The sequence below is a fragment of the Symphalangus syndactylus genome, chromosome 14 (genome assembly GCF_028878055.3).
Source record: "Symphalangus syndactylus isolate Jambi chromosome 14, NHGRI_mSymSyn1-v2.1_pri, whole genome shotgun sequence".
In the NCBI taxonomy this organism is placed as follows: Eukaryota; Metazoa; Chordata; class Mammalia; order Primates; family Hylobatidae; genus Symphalangus; species Symphalangus syndactylus.
The window spans coordinates 11,087,807-11,103,744 of record NC_072436.2 but is presented as its reverse complement, the minus strand read 5'-3'; the positions used below and the strand labels follow the sequence as shown (position 1 = coordinate 11,103,744).

General features: G+C 51.9%; 1 protein-coding gene across 5 annotated transcripts in view; it reads left to right on the top strand.

Annotated features, from left to right (window-relative positions):
* NUP85 (nucleoporin 85) overlaps positions 1-15,938 on the top strand; it is a 40,732-nt gene that overhangs the window by 1,792 nt on the left and 23,002 nt on the right. For all 5 annotated transcript variants that reach the window (XM_063617235.1, XM_055241153.2, XM_055241152.2 and 2 more), the window contains exons 2-6: positions 1,794-1,887; positions 6,631-6,793; positions 9,141-9,211; positions 10,454-10,497; positions 13,792-13,861. In XM_063617235.1, coding sequence (XP_063473305.1) covers positions 1,794-1,887; positions 6,631-6,793; positions 9,141-9,211; positions 10,454-10,497; positions 13,792-13,861 — 442 coding nt within the window. The remainder of the gene's footprint in view (positions 1-1,793; positions 1,888-6,630; positions 6,794-9,140; positions 9,212-10,453; positions 10,498-13,791; positions 13,862-15,938) is intronic.

Sequence of the window (15,938 nt, the reverse complement as noted above, 5' to 3'; positions counted from 1 at the left end):
GGGGCAAAACAGGGAGGTTAGGCAGTGAGGAGGCAAGTGATTACATTCTTGTGAGTCGGTGATTAGCCTCAGTAAATCTGCATTTTACCTGTGAAAAGAGGGAGCAGAGGAAAAATTTATGTTTGCATTCATCTCAGGGTAGGTAGAGGGATTTTTTTTTTTTTTTTAGGCGGAGTCTCGCTCTGTCTCCCAGGCTGGAGTGCAGTGGCGCGATCTCGGCTCACTGCAACCTCTGTCTTCCGGGTTCACACCATTCTCCTGCCTCAGCCTCCCGAGTAGCTGGGACTTCAGGTGTCTGCCACCATGCCCGGCTAATTTTTTGTATTTTTAGTAGAGATGGGGTTTCACGTGTTGGCCAGGATGGTCTCGATCTCCTGACCTCGTGATCCGCCCACCTCGGCCTCCCAAAGTGCTGGGATTACAGGTGTCAATGGCGCCCAGCTTTTTTTTTTTTTTTTTTTTTTTTTTTTTTTTGAGACAGTGTCTCGCTCTGTTGCCCGGGCTGGAGTGCATTGGCTTGATCTCAGCTTACTGCCACCTCCGCCACCTGGGTTCAAGCGATTCTCCTGCCTCAGTGTCCTGTGTAGCTGGGTTTACAGGCATGTGCCACCATGCCCGGCTAATTTTTTTAGTAGAGATGGGGTTTCTTCATGTTGGTCAGGCTGGTCTGGAACTCCCGACCTCAGGTGATCTGCCCACCTCAGTCTCCCAAAGTGCTGGGATTACAAGTGTGAGCCACTGCGCCTGGCCTCTTTCTTTTTTTGAGACGGATTCTCACTCTGTCACCCAGAATGGAGTGCAGTGGTGCAGTCTCAGCTCACTGCAACCTCTGGCTCGCGGGTTCAAGCGATTCTTCTGCCTCACTCTCCTGAGTAGCTGAGATTACAGGTGCGTGCCACCACACCTAGCTAATTTTTGTATTTTTGGTAGAGATGGGGTTTCACCATCTTGGTCAGGCTGGTCTCGAACGCCTAACCTCGTGATCCGCCTGCCTCGGCCTCCCAAAGTGCTGGGATTACAGGCATGAGCCACTGCGCCTGGCTAGGAGTTCGAGATCAGCCTGGCCAACATGGTGAAACCCCGTCTCTACTAAAAAAAATACAAAAATTAACCTGGTGTGGTGGCACGTGCCTGTAATCCCACCTATTCAAGAAGCTGAGGCAGGAGAATCACTTGAACCCAGGAGGCAGAGGTTGCAGTGAGCCAAGATCGCGTCACTGCAGTCCAGCCTGGGCAACAAGAGTTAGAACTCCTGACCTCAGATGATCTGCCCGCCTTAGCCTCCCAAAGTGTTGGCGGGAGCCACCGCGCCGCCGGCCCAAAATGAATTTTTCTTACCAGTGTTATAAGGAAATGTTATTGAAGGATACAGTGTTATTAGAGGGCCAGCTGTGCTCTTCACTTAAAGTGTTTTTCAGCAGGGCGGGCACGGTGGCTCACGCCTGTAGTCCTAGCAGTTTGGGAGGCTGAGGCGGACGGATCACCGGAGCTCAGGAGTTTGTGACCAGCCTGGGCAATATGGTGAAACTCTGTCTCTACTAAAAATGAAAAAAAAGATAGCCGGGTGTGGTTGCACACACCTGTAGTCCCAGCTACTCAGGAGGTTGAGGCAGGAGAAGCCCTTGAACCCAGGAGGCTGCAATTGGAGAGAGCTGAGATTGCACCACTGTACACCAGCCTGTTAAACAGAGTGAATCGTTGTGTCAAAAAAAAAAAAAAAAAAAAAAAAAGAATGGAACGACTTCAGTAAGAAGAACATTTTTCATTTTAGATTTCTATGCCTTATTTTCTAGTTGATTCCAGGCGTGAATTCCAAGAAGAACCAAATGTGTTTTGACTGGGGTCCAGGGGAGATGCTGGTGTGTGAAACCTCCTTCAACAAAAAAGGTAGGGTTTTTTTTCTTCCAAATTATCCATGTTGGGACATTTGGTTGTTTTTCTGTTTATTAACTCAGGTTTTACTAGTTGTGGACTGAAACAGTTGAATTTATTTTGTACTATTTTAATTTTCTCTATTTTGTTTTCAAGATACAACAGGGTTTTGTTGTGTCACCCGGGCTGGAGTACAGTGCGATCATGGCTCACCGCAGCCTCTACCTCCTGGGCTCAAGTGATCCTCTGCCTCAGTCTTCCTAGTAGCTGAGACTACAGGTCACCATGCCACCACGCCCAGCTAATTTTTTTTTCTTTTTTTTTTTTTTCTTTTTTTTTTTAATTAATTTTTTTTTGCATACAAAAACAATAAACATTTTCTAAAAATACATACAAACAAAAAGATGCGTATCAAACATATTAGGAAGGTTGCACATGGGAAGTCGGGGAATAGAAATGGGGGTGGGAGTTAAAATAAATGAGAGAGGGACTTTATATGGATCAGTGATAATAACTCAATCCTCTATTTGACAAAGAAGAGGGAGAAGGAAGAGGAAGAAAAAGAAAGTGGGATAAAGGATCAGAAAGGGAGGAAAATAGAAAAAATTAGAGTATGACTCCAGGGTAGACCTGTTTTGTTGTCATTGAGTTGGTTGGTTGGTTTGTCTGTTGTATTCTTCATGTTTCGCCAAGTTGGCCAGACTGGTCCCGAACTCCTAGTCCGAAGTGATCAACCCGCCTCGCCCCCTAGAGTGCCGGGACCACAGGCGTGAGCCACCACGTCCAGCCCCCACATTGCTTCTGGCCTCCGTGGTAGACCTCCCAGACGGAGCGGCCAGGCAGAGGAGCTCCTCACTTCTACCCAGACACGGGGCGGCCGGGCAGAGGGGCTCCTCACTTCCCAGACGGGGCGGCCAGGCAGAGACGCTCCTCACTTCTTCCCAGACGATAGGTGGCCGGGCAGAGGCGCTCCTCACTTCCCAGACGATGGGTGGTCGGGCAGAGGCACTCCCCACTTCCCAGACGATGGGTGGCCGGGCAGAGGCGCTCCTCACCTCCCAGACGATGGGTGACCGGGCAGAGGCACTCCTCACTTCCCAGATGGGGCAGCCGGGCAGAGGCGCTCCTCACCTCCCAGACGATGGGTGGCCGGGCAGAGGCGCTCCTCACCTCCCAGACGATGGGTGGCCGGGCAGAGGCGCTCCTCACCTCCCAGATGGGGCGGCCGGGCAGAGGCGCTCCTCACTTCTTCCAGACGGGGCGGCCGGGCAGAGGCGCTCCTCACTTCTTCCCGGACGGGGCGGCTGGGCAGAGGCACTCCTCACTTCTTCCCGGACGGGGCGGCCGGGCAGAGGCGCTCCTCACTTCCCAGACGATGGGTGGCCGGGCAGAGGCGCTCCTCACTTCTTCCCGGACGGGGCGGCCGGGCAGAGGCGCTCCTCACTTCCTCCCGGACGGGGCGGCCGGGCAGAGGCGCTCCTCACTTCCTCCCGGACGGGGCGGCCGGGCAGAGGCGCTCCTCACTTCCTCCCGGACGGGGCGGCCGGGCAGAGGCGCTCCTCACTTCCTCCCGGACGGGGCGGCCGGGCAGAGGCGCTCCTCACTTCCTCCCGGACGGGGCGGCCGGGCAGAGGCGCTCCTCACCTCCCAGACGATGGGAGGCCGGGCAGAGGCGCTCCTCACTTCCCAGACGATGGGTGGCCGGGCAGAGGCGCTCCTCACTTCCCAGACGATGGGTGGCCGGGCAGAGGGGCTCCTCACTTCCCAGACGATGGGTGGCCGGGCAGAGGCGCTCCTCACTTCCCAGACGGGGCGGCCGGGCAGAGGCGCTCCTCACTTCCCAGACGGTGGGTGGCCGGGCAGAGGCGCTCCTCACTTCCCAGACGGTGGGTGGCCGGGCAGAGGCGCTCCTCACTTCCCAGACGGTGGGTGGCCGGGCAGAGGCGCTCCTCACTTCCCAGACGGTGGGTGGCCGGGCAGAGGCGCTCCTCACTTCCCAGACGGTGGGTGGCCGGGCAGAGGCGCTCCTCACTTCCCAGACGGTGGGTGGCCGGGCAGAGGCGCTCCTCACTTCCCAGACGGGGCGGCCGGGCAGAGGCGCTCCTCACTTCCCAGACGGTGGGTGGCCGGGCAGAGGCGCTCCTCACTTCCCAGACGATGGGTGGCTGGGCAGAGGCGCTCCTCACTTCTTCCCGGATGGGGCGGCCGGGCAGAGGCGCTCCTCACTTCTTCCCGGATGGGGCGGCCGGGCAGAGGCGCTCCTCATTTCTTCCCGGACGGGGCGGCCGGGCAGAGGCGCTCCTCACTTCCCAGATGGGGCGGCCGGGCAGAGGCGCTCCTCACTTCTTCCCGGACGGGGCGGCCGGGCAGAGGCGCTCCTCACTTCTTCCCGGACGGGGCGGCCGGGCAGAGGCGCTCCTCACTTCCTCCCGGACGGGGCGGCCGGGCAGAGGCGCTCCTCACCTCCCAGACGATGGGAGGCCGGGCAGAGGCGCTCCTCACTTCCCAGACGATGGGTGGCCGGGCAGAGGCGCTCCTCACTTCCCAGGCGGGGCGGCCGGGCAGAGGCGCTCCTCACTTCCCAGACGGTGGGTGGCCGGGCAGAGGCGCTCCTCACTTCCCAGACGGTGGGTGGCCGGGCAGAGGCGCTCCTCACTTCCCAGACGGGGCGGCCGGGCAGAGGCGCTCCTCACTTCCCAGACGGTGGGTGGCCGGGCAGAGGCGCTCCTCACTTCCCAGACGATGGGTGGCTGGGCAGAGGCGCTCCTCACTTCTTCCCGGATGGGGCGGCCGGGCAGAGGCGCTCCTCATTTCTTCCCGGACGAGGCGGCCGGGCAGAGGCGCTCCTCACTTCCCAGACGATGGGTGGCCGGGCAGAGGCGCTCCTCACTTCCCAGGCGGGGCGGCCGGGCAGAGGCGCTCCTCACTTCCCAGGCGGGGCGGCCGGGCAGAGGCGCTCCTCACTTCCCAGACGATGGGTGTCTGGGCAGAGGCGCTCCTCACTTCCCAGACGATGGGTGGCCGGGCAGAGGCGCTCCTCACTTCCCAGACGGTGGGTGGCCGGGCAGAGGCGCTCCTCACTTCCCAGACGGTGGGTGGCCGGGCAGAGGCGCTCCTCACTTCCCAGACGGTGGGTGGCCGGGCAGAGGCGCTCCTCACTTCCCAGACGGTGGGTGGCCGGGCAGAGGCGCTCCTCACTTCCCAGACGGTGGGTGGCCGGGCAGAGGCGCTCCTCACTTCCCAGACGGTGGGTGGCCGGGCAGAGGCGCTCCTCACTTCCCATACGGGGCGGCCGGGCAGAGGCGCTCCTCACGTCCCAGACGGTGGGTGGCCGGGCAGAGGCGCTCCTCACCTCCCAGACGGGGCGGCCGGGCAGAGGCGCTCCCCACCTTCCAGATGGGGCGGCGGTCGGGCAGGGGCTGCAATCCCAGCACCCTGGCAGGCCAAGGCAGGCGGTTGGGGGGTAGAGGCTGCCGCGAGGCCAGACCAGGCCACCGCACTCCAGCCGGGGCAACACCGAGCACTGGGTGAGCGAGACTCCGTCTGTAGTCCCAGTACCTCGGGAGGCTGAGGCGGGCAGAGCACTCGGCGTCAGGAGCTGGCGACCAGCGTGGCCAAGATGGCGAACGCGTGCCTGCATCCAAAGGAGAAAAGGCAGGCAGCGCGCCGGCAGTCCCAGGCAGTCCGCGGCGCGGGCAGCAGCAAGCCGAGTAGATTGCAGCCTGGGCCAGAGAGGGAAAGAAAGAAAGGAAGAAAGAAAGAAAGAAAGAGAGAAAGAGAGAAAGAGAGAAAGAGAGAGAGAGAGAGACAGAGAGAAAGGAAGGAAGGAAGGAAGCGCTAATTTTTTTTTCTTTGTAGAGATGGGAGTCTCGTTTTGTTGCCTAGGCTGGTCTCACACTCCTGGCCTCAAGCAGTCCTGTTGCATTTCAGCATTTTTATTTTTGAAATGTTAGCTATTTGAGATTTTCATTGATTTTTGAGATCTTGAAGATGTTGAATCCCAGAAAAAAATTAACAATTGTTTTCATGAAAAATTATCTTCATATTTAAAATGTCAAGCTTTTTATCCCTTTTTCTTTGTCCAAAGTGACCAAATTCCTATCAGTAGCTCCCTTATTGTGAACCTTGCAGATGCTTGGCCGTCACTTTTGTGTCCACAGCATGGATTCAGCTGAATAATAGTTCTGTAGGTTGAGCTGAGCCGTAGCATCCAAGGCACAGATGGAGCTGGAGAGTGACATAGCTTGTCCTTGGCTTGATTTTCCTAAGTTCCACCAGCTATTGGATGGGATGTGAATCTTCTTCTTTTCCTGATACGGTGATACGGTCTCCCTCCAGTAGAAGGATAAAACTGGAATCTTGACATTTGATTTGCTTTTTTTTTTTTTTTTTTTTTTTTGAGACGGAGTCTCGCTCTGTCCAGGCTGGAATGCAGTGGTGCGATCTCGGCTCACTGCCACCTCCGCCTCCCAGTTTGAGGCAGTTCTCCTGCCTCAGCCTCCTGAGTAGCTGGGAATGAAGGCATGCGCCACCACACCCAGCTAATTTTTGTATTTTTAGTAGAGACAGGGTTTTGCTATGTTGGCCAGCCTGGTCTCGAACTCCTGACCTCGTGATCTGCCTGCCTCGGCCTCCCAAAGTGCTGGGATTATAGGCATGAGCCACCATGCCCGGCCACAAAAAATTTTTTTAGAGTAGATTCACTTTTGGAGATGATCATAATAGGTGTTAAATTTTTTTTTTTCTGTTTCGTTTCAGAAAAATCAGAGATGGTGCCAAGTTGCCCCTTTATCTATATCATCCGTAAGGATGTAGATGTTTACTCTCAAATCTTGAGAAAACTCTTCAATGAATCCCATGGAATCTTTCTGGGCCTCCAGAGAATTGACGAAGAGTTGACTGGAAAATCCAGAAAATCTCAGTAAGTTGGTTGCTGTTTGGTGTTGAAGCCCACACTACACACTGTGGAAAGCCAAATGAAGTACATTGTTGTCTTTTTGTGTGTTTTATGGGTTGTGTAAAGAAATAAGAGACTCCTGGTTCTAGTTGAGGCATGAGTACTGGACAGTGTACATTAGCAGTGATGGGAAGACTTAGCGGGAATATGCAAATGCTATTGATTGGCTGGCTTGACAAGCTTTATTTATATTCATATTTTACTTACCCTCCAAAGAAGAAAATTTAGGCCACACAAGCATGTGAGAGTCATTGAATGAGGTCACATTGTTGGGAGATTTGAAAATTAATATAAACCTAACAGTTTTGTCTCTAAAAAATAACGATTCAGACGTTATTTGACAACAGACCAGAAAACTCTTGTACTGTTTATAGATTAGGATTTTCTTTTTTTTTTTTTTTTTTTTTTTTTTGAGACGGAGTCTTTCTCTGTCCCCCAGGCTGGAGTGCAGTGGGGCGATCTCGGCCCACTGCAAGCTCCGCCTCCTGGGTTCACGCCATTCTCCTGCCTCAGCCTCTCGAGTAGCTGGGACTACAGGCGCCCGCCAACACGCCCGGCTAATTTTTTTGTATTTTTAGTAGAGACGGGGTTTCACCGTGTTAGCCAGGATGGTCTCGATCTCCTGACCTCGTGATCCGCCCGCCTCGGCCTCCCAAAGTGCTGGGATTACAGGCTTGAGCCACCGCGCCCGGCCTTAGATTAGGATTTTCTTGAATTGTAGTTCATAACTTCATCATTATCAGAGTGGTACTTGTTAATTGTAGACTTTTGGGACCCACCTCAGATCATCAAAATCAAAATCTCTGTGGTTGGATCTTAAAATCTCCAGCACACTGGAGTTTAAGAACTCCTGTGTTAGATTTTTGTCAGCGTCCCTTCACATGGATGGCTAGGGCATGGGCAGTGTTGGTATATTACTTCCTTGATAAGCTTTTCACAGATGAATCATTCTGGACAAGACCCAGGTCAGCTTCTGTGTGAGTGTGTGTGTGAGTGACTATTGGTTGTTTTTCTGTTTTTTTTTTCGAGACAAGAATTTCGCTCTGTCGCCCAGGCTGGAGTGCAGTGGCGCAATCTCCACTCACTGCAAGCTCCGCCTCCTGGGTTCACGCCATTCTCCTGCCTCAGCCTCACCAGTAGCTGGGACTACAGGCGCCCACCACCACGTCGGCTAATTTTTTGTATTTTTAGTAGAGACGGGGTTTCACTGTGTTAGCCAGGATGGTCTCGATCTCCTGACCTCGTGATCCACCCGCTTCGGCCTCCCAAAGTGGTGGGATTACAGGCGTGAGCCACCATGCCTGGCCCTGTTTTTTTTTTTTGTTTTTTGTTTTTTGAGACAGAGTTTCACTCTGTCACCCAGGCTGGAGTGCAGTGGCGTAATCTCGGCCCAGTGCAGCCTCTGCCTCCTGGGTTCAAGCCATTCTCCTGCGTTAGCCTCCCCAGTAGCTGGGATTATAGATGCATGCCACCACGCCTGGCTAATTTTTGCATTTTTAGTAGAGATGGGATTTCGTCATTTTGGCTGGGCTGGTCTCGAACTCCTGACCTCAAGTGATCTGCCCACCTCAGCCTCCCAAAGTGCTGGGATTATAGGCATGAGCCACTGCGCCTGGCCTGATTATTGGTTTTAAGGGACTCTGGTGGAGAATATTGGTGAGTTTGAGAACCTATTGTCACTTCTAGGAAAAAAACATGTCAAAAGTCCTGTAATTCCTTCATGGCAGGGGACCCTGTCTTCTTTTTTTTTTTTTTTTTTTTTTTTTTGAGATGGAGTCTCACTCTGTCGCCCAGGCTGGAGTGCAATGGCATGATCTTGGCTCACTGCAACTTCCGCCTGCCGGGTTCAAGAGATTCTCCTGCCTCAGCGTCCCGAGTAGCTGGGATTTTTGTATTTTTAGTAGAGACAGGGTTTCACCAGGTTGGCCAGGCTGGTCTCAAACACCTGACCTCAGCTGATCCGCCCGCTTTCACCTCCCGGAGTGCTGGGATTATACTCCTGAGCCACCAGGCCCGGCCAGTAAATATCTTTATGTATGTTTTTTATTTTTTTGAGACAAGGTCTGACCAGTAGATTTCATCTGCAACAATTAATTTCAGTATGGGTTTGTGGATATTAACTTTAGCCCATGGGTTGTTTTGCAGCATTTTATTTTGTTGCCCAAGTTCCAGCTTCCAAAGGTTAGGAGCTCCTTCACAATGGCTCTCCTCTTTCTTTCAGCAAATTTCTACATTTATTTGAGTGTTTCCTTCCTTTGTGGCACTACAAGATGTTCCAGGCTCACCTTGTGTGTTATTTTATTTTTTGTAGATTGGTTCGAGTGAGTAAAAACTACCGATCAGTCATAAGAGCATGTATGGAGGAAATGCACCAGCTTGCAAGTAAGGACTGTGCGTGCGTGCGTGCGTGCGTGTGTGTGTGGGTATTTTGAGTATTTATGTATAAATACTGTGAGGTAAAGTTTGATTGATATTCCAGTCCAAAACTTACTTTTCCATCTTTCATAATCCTTACTTTTTTAGTAATCATTTAGAGTATTTTTTTTTTTTTTTTTTTGAGACTGAGTGTTGCTCTGTCGCCCAGGCTGAGGTGCTGTGGTTCGAACTCAGGTGACTGCAACCTCCACCTCCCAGGTTCAAGCAATTCTCTAGCCTCAGCCTCCTGAGTAGCTGGGACTACAGTTGTATACCACCAAGCCCAGAGTTCTGGGATTACAGGAGTCAGCCACTGTGCCTGGACTTACTATTATTTTTTTTTGAGACAAGGTTGCACAGGCTGGAGTGCAAAGACACATTATGGCTCATTGCAGTCATGACCTCACCTCCTGGGCTCAAGTGATCTTCCTACCTCATCCTTCCAAGTAGTTGGGACTGCAGATGTGTACTACCATGCCCAGCTAATTTAAACAATTTTTGTCCCCTCTTTTCCTCAGAGACCTTTGTTCTGATAATTTTTAAATTATTTGTAGAGACGGGATCTCCCTAATTTTTCCGGGCTGTTCTTGAACTCCTGGGCTCAAGAAGTCCTTTGACATCAGCCTCCCAAAGTGTTGGGATTACAGGTGTGAGCCACTGTGCTTGGCATGTCAGAGACCTTTATGGTAGCTGTGTTGCAGTTGAAAGTGCCATTTTGTAACTTGAGGGCCTTTGGTTTGAGAATTGAAGAACAAAAAAATCCATAATTAGGAGAGATTATAATGTCTTTTAATTTTTGTCATTAAGGCCGGGCGCGGTGGCTCAAGCCTGTAATCCCAGCACTTTGGGAGGCCGAGGCGGGCAGATCACAAGGTCAGGAGATCGAGACCATCCTGGCTAACACGGTGAAACCCCGTCTCTACTAAAAATACAAAAAAAATTAGTCGGGCGTGTTGGCGGGCGCCTCTAGTCCCAGCTACTCGGGAGGCTGAGGCAGGAGAATGATGTGAACCCAGGAGATGGAGGTTGCGGTGAGCCGAGATCGCACCACTGCACTCCAGCCTGGGGGACAGAGAAAGACTCTGTCTCAAAAAAAAAAAATTGTCATTAAAAGAAACAAAGGCTCAAGCCATAGACTCTGGAATATTCAGCTATGACAATAAGCCTAAGAGTTCCATTGCTCACTTAAAATGTTTTGTGTTTTGTTAGTCGCTGCTAAAGATCCAGCCAACGGCCGCCAGTTCAGCAGCCAGGTAAGGGGAGTCACCTTTATTGTTTTAGCACCACTGTGTCCTGTGTCTTGGGCACCCACCTGGGGCGGCTTTGCAGTTCCTGTTATGGCAGAAGTCTCTTCTTTTCAGGTAGATAGGCAGCTCCTTTGGGTGACAGTGATTGTCTTGCCCCCTTCAAGGTCTAGCTCACAAGGAAGTGCTTGTTAAATACTTGAGTGAATGTTCGGTTCCTTTTTTTTTTTTTTGAGATGGAGTCTTGCTCTGTCACCCAGGCTGGAGTGCCCTGGGTTCAAGCATTTCTCCTGTCTCAGCCTCCCGAGTAGCTGGGATTATAGGTATGTGCCACACCAAGCCCAGCTACTTTTTGTATTTTTAGTAGAGATGGGGTTTCACCATGTTGGCCAGGCTGGTGTTGAGCTCTTTTTTTTTTTTTTTTTTTTTTTTTGAGACGGTGTCTGGCTCTGTCCGCCAGGCTGAAGTGCAGTGGCACAATCTTGGCTCACTGCAAGCTCCGCCTCCCGGGTTTGCGCCATTCTCCTGCCTCAGCCTCCCGAGTAGCTGGGACTATAGGCGCCCGCTACCGCGCCTGGCTAATTTTTTGTATTTTCAGTTGAGACAAGGTTTCACCGTGTTAGCCAGGATGGTTTCGATCTCCTGACCTTGTGATCCGCCCGCCTTGGCCTCCCAAAGTGCTGGGATTACAGGCATGAGCCACCGCGCCCGGCCTGGTCTTGAGCTCTTGATCTCAAGTGATCCACCTGCCTCCACCTCCCAAAGTGGTGGGATTACAGGTGTGAGCCACCGTGCTGGCCCTGAATGTTCCGTTCTTATGGAACATATATGTCCTGACCAAATTGTGTTGAGGGGTTGTCACCTGAAATGGAGAATTAATCTTGTGAGATCACTGCTCGGTCTCATAAACACTACTCACTTCTTGAACTCAACATTTTATTTTATTTATTTATTTTTTTGAAAGACAGGGTCTCTCTGTGTTGTCAAAGCTGGTCTCAAACTCTTGGGCTCAAGTGATCCTCCTGCCTTGGCCTCCCAAAGTGCTGGGATTATAGGTGTGAGGTGCCACACCTGGCAAAACTCAAGATTTTTTTTTTTCTTTTTTTTTTTGAGACGGAGTCTCGCTCTGTCGTCCAGGCTGGAGTGCAGTGGCACGATCTCGGCTCACTGCAAGCTCCGCCTCCTGGGTTCACGCCATTCTCCTGCCTCAGCCTCCCGAGTAGCTGGTACTATAGGCGCCCGCCACCACGTCTGGCTAATTTTTTGTATTTTTAGTAGAGACGGGGTTTCACTGTGTTAGCCAGGATGCTCTCGATCTCCTGACCTTGTGATCTGCCTGCCTCGGCCTCCCAAAGTGCTGGGATTACAAGTGTGAGCCACTGCGCCTGGGCAAACTCAACGTTTTTACTGAGTTGCAAGTGGCTCTACTTTACTTGGAGCTGGAAGATGACTTACAGTATCTTTTTTCCTTAGTAGATGCTTCATATTAGATACTTTTCAAAGTCAGTAGTGACTAGGCAGTAATTCACTGTCTCTGAAGTACCCTTATGAACAAGTCCTCATGGTGTCTGTGGACTGAAGGATGGTGAGGAAGGGAAGCCTGCATATCCCTAAGGGCAAGGTCCAGGTCTGATTTATTTCGGGGTCTTATATTGGGCTTTCCCATTAATAGACTGTTTCCAAAACTTCAGTCCTTGGAATACCAACTTCCCAATTCTTGCGCTGTCTACGTGTTTCGTGTCATCTACTGAATATTTTTCTAAATATTGTCTCTTCCTTTTACTCAAATGAAGCACTTTGCTAAAGCATCAGTTCATCGAGATAGGCTGGGCGCAGTAGCTCACGCCTGTAATCCCAGCACTTTGAGAGGCCGAGGTGGGTGGATCTCTTGAGATTAGGAGTTCGAAACCAGCCTGGCCAACATGGAAACCCCATCTCTACTAAAAATACAATATTTAGCTAGGCGTGGTGGTGTGCCCCTGTAATCCCAGCCACTCGGGAGGCTGAGGCAGGAGAATTGCTGGAACCCTAGAGGCAGAGGTTGCAGTGAGCCTGGATGATGCCACTGCACTCCAGCCTGGCTGACAGAGTGAGACTCTGTCTCAAAAAAAAAAAAAAGCTGGGTGTTGGCCGGGCACAGTGGCTCAAGCCTGTAATCCCAGCACTTTGGGAGGCTGAGGCAGGTGGATCACGAGGTCAGGAGATCGAGACCATCCTGGCTAACAAGGTGAAACCCGGTCTCTACTAAAAATACAAAAGATTAGCTGGGCGTGGTGGCAGGCATCTGTATTCCCAGCTGCTGGGGAGGCTGAGGCAGGAGAATCACTTGAAACTGGGAGGCGGAAGTTGCAGTGAGCCGAGATTATGCCACTGCACCCTAGCTTAGGCAACAAGAGCCAAACTCCATCTCAAAAAAAAAATAAATAAATAATAATTGGTGCCAGGCGCGGTGGCTCACGCTTGTAATCCCAGCACTTTGGGAGGCCGAGGCGGGCGGATCACGAGGTCAGGAGATCGAGACCACGGTGAAACCCCGTCTCTACTAAAATTACCAAAAATTAGCCGGGCGTGGTGGCGGGCGCCTGTAGTCCCAGCTACTCGGAGAGGCTGAGGCAGGAGAATGGCGTGAACCCAGGAGGCGGAGCTTGCAGTGAGCCGAGATTGCGCCACTGCACTCCACCCTGGGTGACAGAGCGAGACTCCGTCTCAAAAAAAAAAAAAAAAAAAAATAATATAATAATTGGTGACATGCAAGTTATATTTTTTTCTGTTTTAAAATTTTGAGACAGGGTCTCACTCTTGCCCAGGCTGGAATAGTGGCACGACTATGGCTCACTCAGACTCAACTTCCTGGGCTCAAGTGATCCTCCCACCTCAGTCTCCTGAGTAGCTGAGACTACAGGGATGTGTCACCACACTTGGCCAATTCTTATATTTTTTCTTGAGACAGGATCTTGCCATGTTGCTCAAACTGGTCTCAAACTCCTAGACTCAAGCATTCCACCTGCCTTGGCCTCCCAAAGTGCTGGGATTACAGGCGTGAGCCACTGCAGCTGGCCAAGTTATTTTTATAATGCACAATAAAATAAAATCACAACCGCTAAAACAAAATAATGTTGGTCTTCATCCCACCACGTAACATCCTCGCGCTGGCTCCCCTGTGGGAAATCCTCTGGTAGGACTGCAGTAACCTTTGGGTTAAGGAATGACTGTCATGTGAGTCAAGGTCTGCTTTATCCCTTGGCTCTGAGAGCAAAGCTCAGGAATTATTTCAGGTGAAACCTGTCCCCATTTCTTCCTTAGGTCTCCATTTTGTCAGCAGTGGAGCTCATCTGGAACCTGTGTGAGATTCTTTTTATTGAAGTGGCCCCAGGTAAGCGGGGAGTATCTCACCATAATGTCATAGGTGTCCCCTTCCATCTTCTGCTCTTTCCTCATCTTTCCTGTGCATGGTGATGAGTGTTTTATTCCTGAGAATGTTCTTCCCATCATCATAGCCACAGGAAATCATTACAAAACACCCAAAGAAACCTGACCATTTTGTCAGGTACTGCCAAAAGAATCATGCAGAGTGCCTCCAAGAAACCTAAACCCTGACAAGTACTGAGAAATATTAAACTAGTGTGTGAAAGGGGGTGTCAGTGTTAACATCATGGACTGGCCAAGCTTAAGAAAGTGTTATGAATGTGGGGTGGGATTAGGTGGTGAGAGGCAAAGTCACGTTGGGAATTCTGTCACGAATCTCTGGGACAGGGCAACTCTGTGTGTTAACTCTGCCAATGGGTATTAACTCTGCCAATGGGAATTTTTCTGTTGATCTTTTTTTTTTTTTTTTTTTTTTAGTGGATAAAGCAGCAAACATTTATTATCTCACAGTTTCCATGAGTCAGAAATTCAGAGAATGCTTAGCTGCATTCTCTGCGTCTGAATATCTCACAAGGCTAAAATCAAGGTGTCAATTTGGGCTATCGTTATCCCAAGGTTCAACCAGTGATGAGTCCACTTTTTTTTTTTTTTTTTAATTTTTTTTTTTGCACACAAAACAATAAACATTTCCTAAAAGTACATACAAACAAAAAGATGCATATCAAACATATTAGGAAGGTTGCCCATGGGAAGACGGGGAATAGAAATGGGGGGTGGGAATTAAAATAAATGAGAGAGGGACTTTGTATGGATCAATGATAACTCAATCCTCTATTTGACAAAGAAGAAGGAGAAGGAAGAGGAAGAAAAAGAAAGTGGGATAAAGGATCAGAAAGGGAAGAAAATAGAAAAAATTAGAGTACGACTCCAGGATAGACCTGTTTTGTTGTCGCTGGGTTGGTTGGTTGGTTTGTCAGTTGTATTTTTCATATGTTTCGCCATGTTGGCCAGGCTGGTCTCAAACTCCTAGCCTCAAGTGATCAACCCGCCTCGGCCTCCCAGAGTGCTGGGACTACAGGCGTGAGCCACCACGTCCAGCCCCCACATTGCTTCTGGCCTCCGGTAGACCTCCCAGACGAGGCGGCCGGGCAGAGGCGCTCCCCACATCCCAGACGGGGCGGCCAGGCAGAGGTGCTCCTCACTTCCTAGACGGGGCGGCAGGACAGAGACGCTCCTCACTTCGTAGACGGGGTGGCGGCCGGGCAGAGGCGCTCCTCACATCCCAGACGATGGGATGGGAGGCCAGGCAGAGGCGCTCCTCACTTCCCAGACAGGGTGGCCGCGCAGAGGCACTCCTCACATCCCACACGATGGGCGGCCGGGCAGAGACATTCCTCACTTCCTAGATGGGGTGGCGGCTGGGCAGCGGCGCTCCTCACCTCCCAGACGGGGGGCGGCCGGGCAGAGGAGCTCCTCATAACCCAGACGATGGGCGGCCAGGCAGAGACGCTCCCCACCTCCCAGACGGGGCGGCGGCCGGGCAGAGGCTGCAATCCCAGCACCCTGGGAGGCCAAGGCAGGCGGCTGGGAGGCGGAGGCTGCAGCGAGCCAAGACCACGCCACCGCACTCCAGCCCCGGCAACACCGAGCACCGAGTGAGCGAGCCTCTGTCTGCAGTCGCAGCACTTCGGGAGGCCGAGGCGGGCAGACCACTCGAGGTCAGGAGCTGGAGACCAGCCTGGCCGACATGGCGAAACCGCGCCTCCAGCCAAAGGAGAAAAACCGGGGAGGGGTGGTGGCACGCGCCAGCAATCCCAGGCAGCCCGCAGGCCAGGGCAGGAGAATCACGGGAGCCTGCAGCGAGCCGGGTGTACTCCAGCCTGGGCCATAGAGGGAAGAAAAGAAGAAAGTGAGGAAGGAAGGAAAGGAGGGAGGGAGGAAGGAAGGAAGGAAGCTTTTTTTTTTTTTTTTTTTTTTTTTTTTTTTTTTTAAGACAGAGTTTTGCTCTTGTTGCCCAGGCTGGAGTGCGATGGCGTGATCTCGGCTCACCACAACCTCCACCTCCTGGGTTCAAGCGATTATCC